General features: G+C 36.0%; 1 protein-coding gene and 1 non-coding gene across 6 annotated transcripts in view; both read left to right on the top strand.

Annotated features, from left to right (window-relative positions):
- Positions 1 to 15,899, top strand: part of STXBP5L (syntaxin binding protein 5L) — a 459,224-nt gene that overhangs the window by 188,286 nt on the left and 255,039 nt on the right. For all 5 annotated transcript variants that reach the window (XM_059163941.1, XM_059163939.1, XM_059163940.1 and 2 more), the window contains exon 7: positions 547 to 610. In XM_059163941.1, the coding sequence (XP_059019924.1) occupies positions 547 to 610 (64 nt within the window). The remainder of the gene's footprint in view (positions 1 to 546; positions 611 to 15,899) is intronic.
- Positions 3,252 to 3,358, top strand: LOC131826221 (U6 spliceosomal RNA). The gene has a single exon (XR_009351479.1). It is a non-coding gene; the product is annotated as a U6 spliceosomal RNA (small nuclear RNA).

Genomic DNA, 15,899 nt, shown 5'->3' with positions numbered 1-15,899 from the left:
AGGAAGTTATAAATCAGTTATATACTTTGCAATTTGGCTGAAACAGACTAATAGCATTAGCCTTGTGGCCATATAAGATTTCTTTGTATAAGATCAGTTTCAAATTTTCAGAGGCTTAGATTTGGCAACAAACATAAATACCAATTCAAAAATTCATAATTTGATGAAAAGACATAATTCATCTTGACTATTAATAATTTTTCTTTAATAATGAAGAAACAAAGTTAATATCATGGAAAGATCTAAAATATCACTTTCATTATTAATATTCTCTTTATATAATTTTTATGTTATAAAAATGAAGAATCTTGCTGTTATGTGGATATATGTTCTTAAACCTGATTTTAAAAAATTATACCTGCTCTAATAGAGTTAATAAGAGAAAGAAAAGTAGTCTTAAAGAAAAAAATACCAAAATTCAAATTAATCTAATTTTAAACCTCAGAATATTGGGAGTGTGCTCCAGTATAATTTCTTTGTTCCAATCTATAGTGGTAAGGTATTTTAATTTTTATTTTTAATTACTATTTTGAATTGATTTAACAGATCCACGAAGACTCATCCAGGTCCAGTTGTACATTTAAGTGATAGCCCAAGAGATGAAGGGAAAGTGAGTATTACAATGCCATTATTCTTGCATTTATTTTCCTCATTCTTGAATGAAGGCGTTTCTTACTATTATTTTGTACCTAACTTGTAGCACAGTTCAAAGCATTCAGCGTTTTCTAAAATTAAAGTATGTTGAATGAATGAGCAAATAATGAATAAATGAATTATTCACACTAATAATGGTCCCAAATTAAGTCTTTATTTTTACCTAGAGCTAAAGTTCTTATTTAATTCTAGAATTTTGGGGAAAGTATGGAAGTTGTGAAACAGCTTGAGTTTTCAAATGTTCTATGCTGGAGTTTAACAATATATTTATCAATATCATTAATCATTGGCTTTTGCTATTCAGTTTTGGTAATGATAAATGGCCAATATAAAATAATCATAAATTAGCCAATCATGATTTTATAAATAGGTAATTATATAGAAAATGTTCTGAGATTACAGAAATAATCCTTATTCATTTGGATTATTCATAATTTTCTTTTGATGATGAGGAAACAAAGTTGATAATATAAAAAGATCTAAAGCATCATTATCACCATAACTATAGCCTCTTTGTTTATTTTTAGCTAAGCACCACAGAAAACACCTGAGTAAATTAGTTAGTATAGATTTACTTCTTTGCTTATTTTTAAATGATAAAAACTCAATTTGCCTAATAAATACCGAGCCTGAAAATCAAGTCTGCCTAGTGGTAATAGAAAGAACATTGAATTTATTCAAATTGATCCATAAATACAGTCTTTTGTTTTGTTTTAAACTTTTAAATAGAGTGAAATTTTATTATTTTATTTATTTCTTTTCAGTGTTCCAAAATTCATTGTTTATGCACCACACCCAGTGCTCCATGCAATACGACCCTCTATAATACCCACCACCAGGCTCATGCAACCCTCTACCCCTCTCCCCTCCAAAACAGTGTTACTCTAATCTGTCATCAGAATTTATTTATTTTTAAGGAAATGATTCTGAAATTCATAAGAAAAGTGTGCCTGGGTGGCTCAATCGGTTAAGCAACTGCCTTTAGCTCTCTCTGGTCATGGTCCCAGAGTTCTAGGATCAGAGTCTGCATTGGGCTCCCTGTTCCATGGGAAGCCTGCTTCTTTCTCTGTGTCTGCCTCTCTCTCTCTCTCTGTTTCTCTGTCTCATGAATAAATAAATAAAATCTTTAAAAAAATAAAATAAAATAGGGGCACCAGGGAGGCTCAGTTGGTTAAGCGATTGCCTTCAGTTCAGGTTATGATCCCAGGGTCTTAGGATAGAGCCCCACATCTGCCTCCTTGCTCACTGGGGAGCATGCTCTCCCTCTCTCTTTCCCTCTACATGCTACTCCACCAGCTTGTGCTTTCTTTGTCAAATAAATAAATAAAAATTCTTAAAAAAAAACAAAAAATAAAAATTAAGAACATAAAATTCTTAAGAAAGAGAAAATGTTTTTCTCTACATCCTCACCAACAATTGTTATTTCTTGTGTTTTTGATGTTAACCATTCTGACAGGTGTAAGGTGACATCTCATTGTGGTTTTGATTTGCATTTCCCTGATTATCAGTGATGTTGAGCATCTTTTCATGTGTGTGTTTCATCTGTGTATCTTTGGAAAAATGTCTATTCAGATCTTCCATCCATATTTTAATTGGATTATTTGGGGTTTTTGTTGTTGTATCAGTTCTTAATATATTTTGGATACTAACCCCTTATTGGATAAACCATTAGTAAATATCTTCTCCCATTCAGTAGGTAGCCTTGTTTTTGGTAATGGTTTTCTCCATGGTACAAAGGTGTTTTTTTTTTTTTTTTTAAGATTTTATTTATTGTTTTGAGAGAGAGAGAGATTGAACATGAGAGGGGAGAGGGTCAGAGGGAGAAGCCAAGTCCCTGCCGATTAGGGAGCCCAATGCAGGACTCAATCCCAGGACTCCAGGATCATGACCTGAGGTAGAGGCAGTTACTTAACCAACTGAGCCACCCAGGTGCCCAGTTATTTTTTTTTTAAGTTTTATTTATTTATGGGTTACATAAGTGACTCAGTCCATTGGCTTCTGCCTTCAGTTTAGGTCATAATCTCAGGATCCTGGGATTGAGCCCCAAATCATCACTCTTCCTGCTCAGCAGGGAGTCTGCTTCTCCATCCAACCACCCCCCCCCATTGTGCTCTCTGTTTCTCTCTCAAATAAATAATCAAAAAATAAAAGATTTATTTATTTATTTTAAAGAGAGGGAGCATGAGTGTGAGTGAGAGGGAGGGGCAGAGGGAGAGAATCTTTTAAGCAAACTCTGTTGAGTGCAGAGCTCCACCCTGGCTGGATCGCATGACCCATGAGATCATGACATAAGCTGAAAAAACCAAGATTAGATGCTTAATGGACTGAGCCACCCAGGCCCTCTTGTATAAGGGGTATTGGATATAGTCCCAATAGCTTAATTTTGCTTTTGTTTTCCTTGCTTGAAGAGACTTACCTAGAAAAACATTTTTATAGCTAATTTCAAAGAAATTAAATTACTGCTAATGTTTTCTTCTAGGAGTTTTGATTTCAGATCTCACATTTAGGTCTTTAATCCATTTTGAGTTTATTTTTGTGTATAGTATAAAAATGTGGTCCAGGTTCATTCTTTTGCATGTAGCCATTTAGTTTTCCCAATGCTTACAATGGCAGCACATATACTAAAATTGGAATGATAGAAAGAAAATTAACATGGCTCCTGGACAAGGATGACATGCAAATTAGTTTTCCAAGGACCATTTGTTGAAGAGACTATCTTTTTACTATTGTGTAAAATTTTATCATAGATTAATTGACCATATAAGCATAGGTTTATTTCTGGACTCTGTTCTGTTCATTCATCTATATGTCTGTTCTTGTGTTAGTATCATACTGTTTTAATTACTACAGCTGTGTAGTGTGTCTTGAATTCTTGGATTGTGATACCTCCAGCTTTATTCACTGACGGTGGGAATGCAAATTGATACAGCCACTGTGAAAAATAGTTGTTTCTCAAAAAATTAAAAATGGAAATAAGCCATATGATCCAGTAATAACACTGTTGGATATTTATCCAACAAAAACAAAAAACAAAAAAACCACACCTGTTTGAAAAGATATATACAGCCCCATGTTTATTGCAGCATTATTTACAATAACCAACATATGATAGCAAGCCATGTGTCCATACACAGATAAATGGATAAAGAAGATGTGGAGTAGTGGAGTAGTACTCAGTACATTGGAGTAGTACTCAGCCATAAAAAAGAATGAGATCTTGCCATTTGCAACAATATGGATGAATCTGGAGGGTATAATGCTTAGTGAAATAAGAGAAAGACAGATATAATATGATTTCACTCGCTTGTGGAATTTATGAAACAAAACAAGTGAACAATGAGACAAACAAAAAACTAGACTCTTAATTATAGAGAACAAATCTGTGGTTGCCACAGAGGAGAAGGTTGAGGACAGGAGTGGAATAGATAAATGGGATCAAGAACACACTTACCTTGATGAGCATTGAATAATGTATAGAATTGTTGAATTATACATATTTCATACCTGAAACTAATATAAACTATATATTATACTTTAATTAAGAAAAAAAAAGTAACTAAATTTTTAACAAAGCAAATGTTTTAAGGCATTAAAAAAAAATTTTAAGATTTTTTGTTATTTATTTGACAGAGAGAGAGAGATCACAAATAGGCAGAGAGGCAGGCAGAGAGAAGGGGAAGAGTCTCCCTGCTGAGCAGACAGCCCGATGCAGGGTTTGATCCCAGGACTCTGAGATCATGACCTGAGTGGAAGGCAGAGGCTTAACCCACTGAGCCTCCCAGGTGCCCCTAAGGCATTATTTATTTATTTATTTATTTATCCCAAGTTTTTATTTATCCACTTAGTTAACAGTGTAATATTAGTTTGAGGTGTAGTATTTAGTAATTCATCACTTACATACAACACCCAATACTCATCACAGCAAGTACCCTCCTTAATACTCATCACCCATTTAAACCATCCCCCACCCACCTCCCTTCTAGGGAGGTAACCCTCAGTTTGTTCTCTATAGTTAAGAATCTGTTTTTCTGGTTTGCCTCTCTTCCCCCCCACCCACCCCATTCATCTGTTTTGTTTCTTAAGTTCCACATATGACTGAAATAATATAGTATTTGTCTTTCTCTGTCTGACATTTTGCTAATACTCTCTAGTTCCATCCACATCATTGCAAATGGCAAGATCTCATTCTTTTTTTTGGCTGAGTAATATTCCTGTGTGTGTGTGTGTGTGTGTGTGTGTGTGTGTGTAATCTTTATTCATTTATCAGTTGATGGACATTTGGGTGCTTTCCATAATTTGGCTATCATTTAGAAGAAATACAGTACATTGTCAGTTGGAACAAGGGGATAAGAATGACCAGTATATCTAAATGGATATTCCAGAAATGATTCAGACATTTGGTGTAATTTTTGGATTTTAGAGAAGATGATTTAGGACATAATAAACTTGAATAAATGGTGTTGAACAACTGGCTATTTTGAAAAAGGGTATATGGTCTCTACCTTACACCATTCACAGAAATAAATTCCAGATGGATAAGATATGTAAATGTTAAAATCACAACTCTGAAAGTTTTAGAAGAAACTATAGGAAATGAGTTTTTACTTTGAAGTAGGGTAGCCTTGGACAAGGCATAAAACCTAAAAGCTTTAAGGAATATACCATAACAAGACAAGATAAGAGACAGGCAAGAAATTGGGAAATATTTGCTTACATATATAGTAGGCAAATAATAAACATGCAAATTATATAGAAACTTATACTAAATCCTCATCTTTCCTAATAGGAAATCAGTAGATAATGTCTAATTAATATATCATGAAATGGCAATACCAAGATATTTAGAAATATGGGAGTAAGACTACTAGAAAAGATAATTGTATGAGTTGAAGATGTGGTTGCCTCTTACCTCTAGACAGTCGTGTTTGGCTGCTAAATGGAGGAAATGACCTTACTAATTATTACTAGGGAAATGCATTATCCTATTTTTTCTATATTATACTGGCAAAATATTAAAAATATTAATGATATCAGGTAAAAGGAAAATATTAATAATTGAGAAATGGATATCTAGATACAGCAGTATAGGTATATAAACCAGTGTAGGCAATTTGGCATTATCACCATTTAAAACATATATTCATTATGATTTGGAAAATTCATTTCAGATGTCTATCCTATTCATATGATCAAGGGGATAAAATATTGAAAATAGCCTGAAGTTCAAAGAATAGAAAATTGAATAAATGAAGGCAAATATATTCACACTGTAGAATGCTGTGTTGATATGGAAAGTTCTTGAAGCCATGATTTTTTTTAAAGAAAAGTTGCAGAAAAATAAATACACTTTAAAACTTGAAAATGCATTTGTATTTGTATTATATATTCAAATACACAAGAAAAAAGTACAGAAAGTATATGTACAAATCTGGGTAGGATACTGGAAATCAGAACTGGGGAAAATGATCAAAGGTATTGATTATTACCTTTATGTTAAAATCTTTATGAAAGAATATAATATGTTAATTTTGTAATTAAAATTAAAAGGGATGCAAAATAAGTTAGTAGTAGAGTCAGAAGGTTTTATCTTTGAATTGTGGCTCTAGTACTTATTAGCATATAATCTTGAATAAATTATTTGACTTCTTGTAGACTAGTTTTTCCATAAACAGCTTTTTGATACAGAAGTTTTTTATTCAACTTTTCAGTTTCTTCATTTGATTCTTGCATTTTGTTTCTTCTTCAGGAAAACATTTCTTCCTGAGGTAAAATAAAATCCTTCAAAAAAAATCAGTTTTAAATCTTACCATTTCACAATTAGATTTTAACCTAAATAAATTTATTTTATGTTGGTTCGAGATTAAATAATTCATTTTTTGAATTGTCATTTCAGTTACCACTAATGTATAAGAGCATCTCATTCATATATCAGTTCCCATATTTGGATTGTTCTTTTCCTGACTTTTTCCTCTATTGTATTGATATATTTATTTATTATTGTACTTTTACTACATTTTTATTAGAAATAACTAATAAAAGTTGCAGAAAATATCTTGTTATCTGGAAGGTCTGCCCCATCTCCCTTCTCCATCTAGGCTTTTTCTGATTTTTAATTGTACTATATACATTTTAGAATCACTTTATCAAGTTCTATGTAAATCCCTGCTGGAATTTTGTTTGAAACTTGGACATATTGATTAGAAAAAATTTAATTCATTAATATACAAGTGTTCCTATGAACATGATATATTTCCTTTGGTTTTGTTGCCTTTTTCTATGTATAGCTTTGAACATTTTGCCACAAAATTCTTTTTCTTATAAACTACATTGTTAGTCACCATACAGTATATCATTAGTTTTGGATGTAGTGTTCCAAGATTCATTGTTTGAATATAACATCCAGTGCTCCATTCAATTTGTGCCCTCCTTAATAACTCATCACTGGGCTAACCCATCACCATCACCACCCCTTAAACTCTCGGTTTGTTTCTCAAAGTCTACGGTCTCTGATGGTTCTTCTCCTCCTCCAACAACCCCTTCATTTTTCCCTTCCTTCTTCTAATGTTCTCCATGCTTTCCTTATGTTTCACAAATAAGGAAAACCATATGATAAGAGACTTTCTCTGCTTGACTTAATTCACTTAGGATAATCTCCTCCAGTTTCACCCATGTTGATACAAAAGTTGGGTATTCTTCCCTTTTGATGGCTGAGTAATATTCCATCGTATATATGGACCACATCTTCTTTATGCATTCATCTCTTGAAGGGCATCTTGGCTCCTTCCACAGTTTGGCTATTGTGGACATTGTTGCTAGGAACATTGGCATACATATGGCCCTTCTTTTCACTACATATGTATCTGTGGGGTAAAAACCCAGTAGTGCAATTGCAGGATCATACGGTAGCTCTATTTTTAATATTTTGAGGAACCTCCAAACTGTTTTCCAAAGTAGCTGCACCAACTTGCATTCCCACCAACAGTGTTAAGAGGGTTCCCCTTTCTCCACAACCTATCAAGCATTTGTTGTTTCCTGCCTTGTCAATTTTTGCCATTCTAAATGTTGTGAGGTGGTATCTCAATGTAGTTTTGATTTGATGATGATGAACATATTTTTATGTGTCCATTAGCCATTTGTATGTCTTCTTTGGAGAAGTGTCTGTTCATGTATTCTGCCCACTTTTTGACATGATTATCTGTTTTGTGTGTGTTGAGTTTGAGAGTTCTTTATAGATCTTGGATATCAGCCCTTTGTCATTGCAAATATCTTTTCCCATTTTGTGGGTTGTATCTTTCTTTTTTTGACTGTTTCCTTTGCTGTGCAGAAGATTTTGATCTTGACAAAGTCCCAAAATTCATTTTCACTTTTGTTTCCCTTGGCTTTGGAGATGTGTCTTGAAAGAAGTTGCTGTAGCCAATGTTGAAGAGTTTACTGCCTATGTTTTCCTCTAGAATTTTGATGGATTCTTATCTCACATTGAGGTCTTTCATCCATTTAGAGTTTATCTCTGTGTCTGGTGTAAGAGAATTGTTGAGTTTCATTCTTCCAAATATAGCTTGTCCAATTTTCCCAACACCATTTATTGAAGAGACTGTCTTTTTTCCATTGGATATTTTTTCCTGCTTTATCAAAAATTAGTTTACCACAGAGTGAAGAGTCCATATCTGGGCTCTCTACTCTGTTCCATTGATCTATGTGCCTGTTTTTGTGTCAGTACCATGCTGTCTTGGTGATCACAGCTTTGTAATACAGCTTGAAATCAGGCAACGTGATACCCTCAGCTTTGTTTTTTCTTTTTCAACATTTCCTTGGTAATTTCAGGTCTTTTCTGATTCCATTCTAGTTTTAGTATTGTTTGTTCCACCACTTTGAAAAATGTCATTGGTATTTTGATTGGGATGGTGTTGAAAGTATAGATTGCTATGGGCAGCATAGACATTTTAACAATGTTTACTTTTCTGATCCATGAGCATGGAATGTTTTTCCATCTTTTTGTGTATTCTTCAGTTTCTTTCATGAGTGTTCCGTAGTTTCTAGAGTATAGATCCTTTACCTCTTTGGTTAGGTTTATTCCAAGCTATCTTATGGCTTTTGGTGCTATTGTAAATGGAATCAATTCTCTAATTTCCCCTTCTCCCATTACATTGTTAGTGTATAAGAAATCAACTGATTTCTGTACATTGTCTTTGTATCATGCCACATTACTGAACTGCTGTATGATTTCTGGTAATTTGGGAGTGGAATCTTTTGGGTTTTCCACATAAAGTATGTCATCTGTGAAGAGAGAGTTTGACTTCTTCTTTGCCAATTTGAATACATTTTATTTTTCTTTGTTGTCTGAGTGCTGTTGCTAGGACTTCTAGTAATACATTGAACAATAGTAGAGTGGGCATCCTTGTCATGTTCCTGATCTTAAGGGAAAGGCTCTCAGTTTTTCCCCATTGAGAATGATATTCACTATGGTTTTCAAAGATGGTTAGGAAATTGAGGAATTTTCCCCTCTGAAGAGTTTTAACAGGAAAGCATGCTGTATTTTGTCAGATGCTTTTTCTATATCATTCAGGAGGACCTAATGGTTCTTCTCTCTCCACTTATTAATGTGTTCTATCACACTGATTGTTTTGTGAATATTAAACCACCCTTGTATCCCAGGGATAAATCCCGCTTGGTCATAGTGGATAATCCTTTCAATGTATTGTTGGATCATATTAGGTAGGATCATGTTGAGAATTTTGGTATCCATGTTCATCAGGGATATTGGTCCAATATTCTCCTTCTTGATGGGGTCTTTGCCTGGTTTGGTGATCAAAGTAGTGCTGGTCTCATAGAATGAGTTTGGAAGCTAACCTTCTGTTTCTACTTTTTGAAACAGCTTCAGGAGAATAGGTATTATTTCTTCTTTTTTAAAATTTTTATTTTATTTTTTCAGTGTTCTAAGATTCACTGTTTACTCACCACATCTGGTGCTCCATGCAGTATGTAGCCTCCTTAATACCCACCACCAGGCTCACTTAACCCCCCACCCCTCTCCCCTCCAAAACCCTCAGTTTGTTTCTCATAGTCTGCAGTCTCTCATGGTTCATCTTCCTCTCTGATTTCCTCCAATACATTTTTCCTTTCCATCTCCTAATGTCCTCCATGTTATTCCTTATGCTCTATAAGTAAGTGAAACCACATGATAATTAACCCTCTCTGCTTGACATATTTCACTCAGCATTTCTTCTTTGAATGTTTGGTAGAATTCCTCAGGGAATCCTTCAGGCCCTGGACTAATGTTTTTTTGGGAGGTTTTTGATCACTGCTTCAACCTCATTACTGTTTACTGGTCTATTCAGGTTATCAATTACTTCCTATTTCAGTCTTGGTAGTTTATAGGTTTCTAAGAAGGCATCCATTTCTTCTGGGTTGCTTAATTTATTAGCATGCAACTGTTGATAGTAATTTCTGACAATTGTTTCTATTTCCTTGGTGTTAGTCATGATCTCTCCCCTTTCATTCATAATTTTATTAATTTGGGTCCTCTTTTCTTTTGGATAAGTACAGCCAGTGGTTTATCAATCTTATTAATTCCCTCAAAGAACCAGCTTCTAGTTTCATTGATCTGCTCTACTGAATTTCTGGTTTCTAATTCATTGATACCTGCTCTAATCTTAATTATTTCCCTTCTTGTGCTTGGGTTAGGCTTAGTTTGTTGTTGATTCTCCAGTTCTTTGAAGTGCAAGGATAGTTTGTGTATTCTGCATTTTTCTTTTTTCTTTTTTTTTTCTTTTTTGAGTGAGGCTTGGATGGCTATGTATTTCCCCTTTAGGACTGCCTTTGCCATATCCCATATGTTTTGGACCAATGTGTTTTCATTATCATTGGTTTCCATGAATTGTTTAAGTTCTATGATTTCCTGACTAAACCAAACATTCTTGAGCTGGATGGTCTTTAACTTCCAAGTGTTTGAATTTCTTACAAACTTTTTCTTGTGGTTGAGTTCCAGTTTCAAAGCATTATGGTCTGAAAATAGTCAAGGAATAATCTCAATCTTTTAGTATTGGTTGAGACATGATTTGTGACCCACTATGTGGTCTATTCTGGAGAAAGTGCCATGTGCGCTTGAGAAGAATGAGTATTCTGTTGTTTTAGGATAGAATGTTCTGTATATACCAATGAAGTCCATCTGGTCCAGTGTGTCATTCAAAGGTCTTGTTCTTTGTTGACTTTTTGCTTAGATAATCTGTCTGTTGCTGATAGTGGAGTAGTGAGGTCTCCTACTATTAATGTATTATTATCAGTATGTCTTTTCATTTTGGTTAAAGTTGGTTTATGTAGTTGGCTGCTCCCATGTTGGGGGAATAGATATAATAGATATTTACAATTGTTAGATCCTCTTGTTTGATAGATCCTCTTGTTTAAAAGTTATATAGTGTCCTTCTGTATCTCTAACTATAGTCTTTTTTTTTTTAAAGATTTTATATATTTGACAGAGAGAGATCACAAGTTGGCAGAGAGGCAGGCAGAGAGAGAGAGAGGAGGAAGCAGGCTCCCCGCTGAGCAGAGAGACCGATGTGGGACTCGATCCCAGGACCCCGAGATCATGACCTGAGCCGAAGGCAGCGGCTTAACCCGCTGAGCCACCCAGGCGCCCTCTAACTATAGTCTTTAACATAAAATCAAATTTGTCTGATATGAGAATTGCTACCCCCGCTTTCTTTTGAAAAAGAAAGGTCCGTTGGCATGAAAGATGGTTCTCCATCCCTTCACCTTCATTTTGGATGTATCTTGTGGTTCAAAATCAGTCTTTTGTAGACAGCATATGGATGGGTCCTGTCTTTATGCAATCTGAAGCCCTGTGCCATTTTATGGGAGCATTTAGGCCATTCATGTTGAAAGTGATTATTGAAAGTATGATTTTATTGTCATCATGTTGCCTGTGAGGTCCTTGTTTCTATAGATTTTCTCTGTAATTTTCTGCTCTATATCACTCTTGGGGGTCTTTATCCTTTTATAGGACCTCCCTTTAATTATTTCTTGAAGGGCCAGCTTGGTGTTCACATATTCTTACTGTTTCTGCCAGTTATGGAAGCTCTTTATCTCTCCGTCTATTCTAAATGACAGCATCACCAGATAAATAATTCTTGGCTACATGTTCTTCTCATTCAGTATCCTAAATGTATCTTGCCATTCCTTTCTGGCTTGCCAGGTCTCTGTGGACAGGTCTGACATTATTCTGATTCTCCTCTCTGTGTATGTAAGGAATCTCTTCCCACTATTGCCCTTAAGATGGCTTCCTTGGTACTAAGATTTGCAAGTTTTACTATTACATGGTGGGTCATTGGCCTATTCTTTTTTTTTTTAAGATTTTATTTATTTATTTGGCAGAGATCACAAGTAGGCAGAGAGGCAGGTGGGGGGGGGGTAGCAGGTTCCCTGCTGAGCAGAGAGCTCAATGTGGGGCTCAATCCCAGGATCCTGGGATCATGACCTGAGCTGAAGACAGAGGCTTTAACCCACTGAGCCACCCAGGCACCCCGGCCTATTCTTCTTGATCTTGGAAGGAGTCCCATCTGCCTTAGGACATGAATGCTTGTTTATTTTCCCAGCTTAGGGAAGTTCTCAGCTACGATTTGCTCAAATATATCTTCTAGTCCTCTCTCTCTCTCTCCACTCCCTCAGGAATCCCAATAATTTTGACATTGGAATGTTTCATGGCATAATTTGTTTCTCTAATTCTGTTTTCATGGATATTGAGCTGTTTGTTCCAGGCCGCTCCTGTTCCTCCTTTTCTATCAGTTTGTCTCCTAGATCACCAATTCATTCTTCTGCCTCCTTTACCCTAGCTATTAGAGTATCTAGATTAAATGGGATCTCATAGATAGCATTTTTAGGTTCTGCCAGATCAGCTATCATTTCTGCCCTTAAATAATCTATGTTGCCATTAATGGTTTTCTCCGTCCTAGTTACTGTCCTCATAACTGTTACTCTGAAGTCTATTTCTGACACCTTGCTTATATCCATATACCTTAGTTCTGTGGCAGAGGTCACAATCTCTGAGTCTTTTCTATGTTGGGAATTCCTCCTCTCAGTCATTCTGTAGAGGGGTGGTTGAAGGAATGTATAGAATCCAAATTATTGACCACAACCCAAGAAAGATGCACCTGATTTTTAGGACTTTAGGGTTATCTGCCTCTTGTACTTCCAGCCTCTCTTCTGGGGGTTGGACCTGCCTGGCTGTGCTGTTACTCAGGCAACCATGTTTGGGCAGAGTAGCCCTACCCCCTTTCAGGGGTAATGGGCTCAGTGAAAACCAGTATTTGGGTTTTGTTATCTGGCAGCTTTCCCTGGCAGCTTTCTGCATCTCTTCTGAGAGAGCAGAATTGACCATATCCAAACCTCTGTCTCAGAACAGAGAGGTTGCAGTCTGTTCTTCAGTATGCTTTCCACGTGACACTTTCTCCATTTCTGTCTGCAACTAAAAACTTCAGCATCCTGGGTTGTGCACCCCATAGCAGCACTCCCAGCCCTCACTTCCTTGTCCAGGCACTTCTCTGCCCTTTTTACTTCAAAAACCACCAGCTACCCTCAGTTCATGCACATGCCACTGCAGCTCCAGTTTCACTCTGAAGGGTTGTCCTAAGGTCCTTTCCCTGCAACCTCTGTAAGTCCTTGCTGGGTCCCCAGCACAGGAGGCTTTTATGTGTGGGTGGCACAGGATCCTGGAGGCTCCCTCCCTCCTCCATTTATCTTCTGATAACCGCCCACAGAATCAAGATTCCCTGATTCATACCTAGAAACCAACTGCCAGAGATATTCTGCTTGTAGAGATCCAGATATATCTTCTTATATCTCAGGTTGATTTTGTGGATATTTGGAGTGCTCTGGTTGGTAGCCATTTCAGGGGACCAGTTGAAATAAAGTCCCCTACTCCTTTGCCATCTTTATGATGCCCTTCCACAAAATTCTTACATGTCTTTTGTTAGCTGAATTCTAAGTACTTTGCAAATTTTATTGATCCTGTGAGTTAATTTTCTTAAATTTTAATTTTAATTGATGTTTGTATATAAAATATTTATTTTGTTATTTTGCATTCATTTTATCACCAGATGTTCTGTTTTTAAAAGCTGTCCTTGGATTATCTAAAATATTCTACATATACAAGTATAGAAAATGTAGAAAATTTTGTTTTTTTCTTTCTAAATTTATATATTTATATTTATACCTATTCATATATATAGTTGTTTCTTTGGATAGGAACCCAGTGCAGTATTGAATTTAAATGGTTTTAATGGGAGCTTTCTTTTATTTCCAACTGCAAACAAAATACATCCCAAGATTTCAACATTAAAAGGTTTTCTATAGGGGCGCCTGGGTGGCTCAGTGGTTTAAGCCTCTGCCTTCAGCTCAGGTCATGATCTCAGGGTCCTGGGATCGAGCCCCACATTGGGCTCTATGCTCAGTGGGGAGCCTGCTTCCCCCTCTCTCTCTGCCTGCCTTTCTGCCTACTTGTGATCTCTCTCTGTCTATCAAATAAATAAATAAAAATCTTAAAAAAAAAAAAAAGGTTTTCTATAGGTTGTTGTTTGGATGCTTTAGTGAAGTTAAAAAGTTTCCACCTGCTTCCACTGTTCTAAGAGTGTTAAATAGTGTTAATTTCTTGAATGCCTTTCCACATGTATTGAGACATATTTTGTACTAATCTCAGCCTATTAATAATGATTTTATGGGGCGCCTGGGTGGCTCAGTGGGTTAAGCCGCTGCCTTCGGCTCAGGTCATGATCTCAGAGTCCTGGGATCGAGTCCCACATCGGGCTCTCTGCTCAGCAGGGTGCCTGCTTCCTCCTCTCTCTCTGCCTGCCTCTCTGCCTACTTGTGATCTCTCTCTGTCAAATAAATAAATAAAATCTTTAAAAAAAAATAATGATTTTATGGTCTAGAAAAACTTGGGAATACTCAGTTGGGCCTGAGGCCAGCCCCACCAGACATTTCCCTTTTTCAGAGCCAGTGTTGTGTTTGGATAAGCCTCAGTTCTTATAATTAGTGGTCAAGATGTACCTCAGCAACAACCATCAGGGAACTTTGAAAAAGAAAGTTTATTATTTACAAGTGTTAGCGGGTATACAACATGATTGGGGCCACTCAGTGAAGCTCTTGGTAGAGAAACAGAGTACATGGACCTGGGGTTCTGCTTTTAATGGGATTGAGGGCAGGGTGCCTAGGGTTTCACATGTTCAATTTATTTCTGGATTTAAAACATTGGAGCTGGAATTAAAGTGTGGGAAGGCAAAAGCAGTTGTCAACCAAATTGTCAGTTTATGTCAACCAAAGCTTTCTAAAAAGGAGGAACTTCATGGGTGGGGCAGCTTGGCTTCTTACCTAATAATGTAGCTGACAATGTGTTTATTCAAGATGGATGTCTGAGGAGGATTCTTCAGCAATCAGAAGCTTAAGGTCAGGCACTTATATTATAATCCAAAAAGCTGACTCTCAGGTACTTACACTACAAGATGACTATTCCTTAATTTGTTAATTTATTGAAATGTTAATGGATTTTCTCATTTTAAAAAGTTTACATTTCTGGTATAAATTCAACTTGGAAAAAACAAATTTCCATGGAGGTTTGGTGGTGAAGTGTAAGAAGGAACAAATTACTGATGTTAAGATTTGTATTGAAACAGCACAGTATCAAGGAATTAGAAAATAGACCATTCTCTAAGATACCATTTACTAAAGAAACTATGAATAAGTATATCAAATTGAAGAGTGTGTTCTTGAACTGAGCAGATGCCTATATTGTGTATATCTCCTTGAAATCTCTCAGCCTTGTCTCCCAAATTCTTGACTTTTTGCTTCATCTCAGTTTTGGCAGAATTAATCAGCTTCATATAGTACTATTTTCTTAAGTTGACTGGTTATGTGAAGTCTAAGCTCCCCCTTTAATTCTGGATTCAGATAATGTGCCACACTATAAGGCATGAGATCTGGCTTCCTTAATGGCTGCTAAAGGGGTCAAATGATACAACTCTGAAGTGAGGGGGTGTTAATTTTCCACAGAGAAAACCTTGACCAATATTAGAAAAGACACAAGAAATAAAGTTCTCTTTTCCTTCCTCCCTGTGGTTGGGCTATTCTGAGTTATGATTTTTCCACATGAGCTGTTACAGATATCCAGCAAGGCCAAGCAGATACACCTGCTAAGTGATTGGCTGTGCCTTTTCTGCTTCTCCCTGTGAAATAGTGATTAGTGTGATAATATATCATCT

The sequence above is a fragment of the Mustela lutreola genome, chromosome 2 (assembly GCF_030435805.1).
Source record: "Mustela lutreola isolate mMusLut2 chromosome 2, mMusLut2.pri, whole genome shotgun sequence".
Classification (NCBI taxonomy): Eukaryota; Metazoa; Chordata; class Mammalia; order Carnivora; family Mustelidae; genus Mustela; species Mustela lutreola.
The sequence above is the reverse complement of the archived record's forward strand: the minus strand, read 5'-3'. Positions and strand labels throughout refer to the sequence as shown.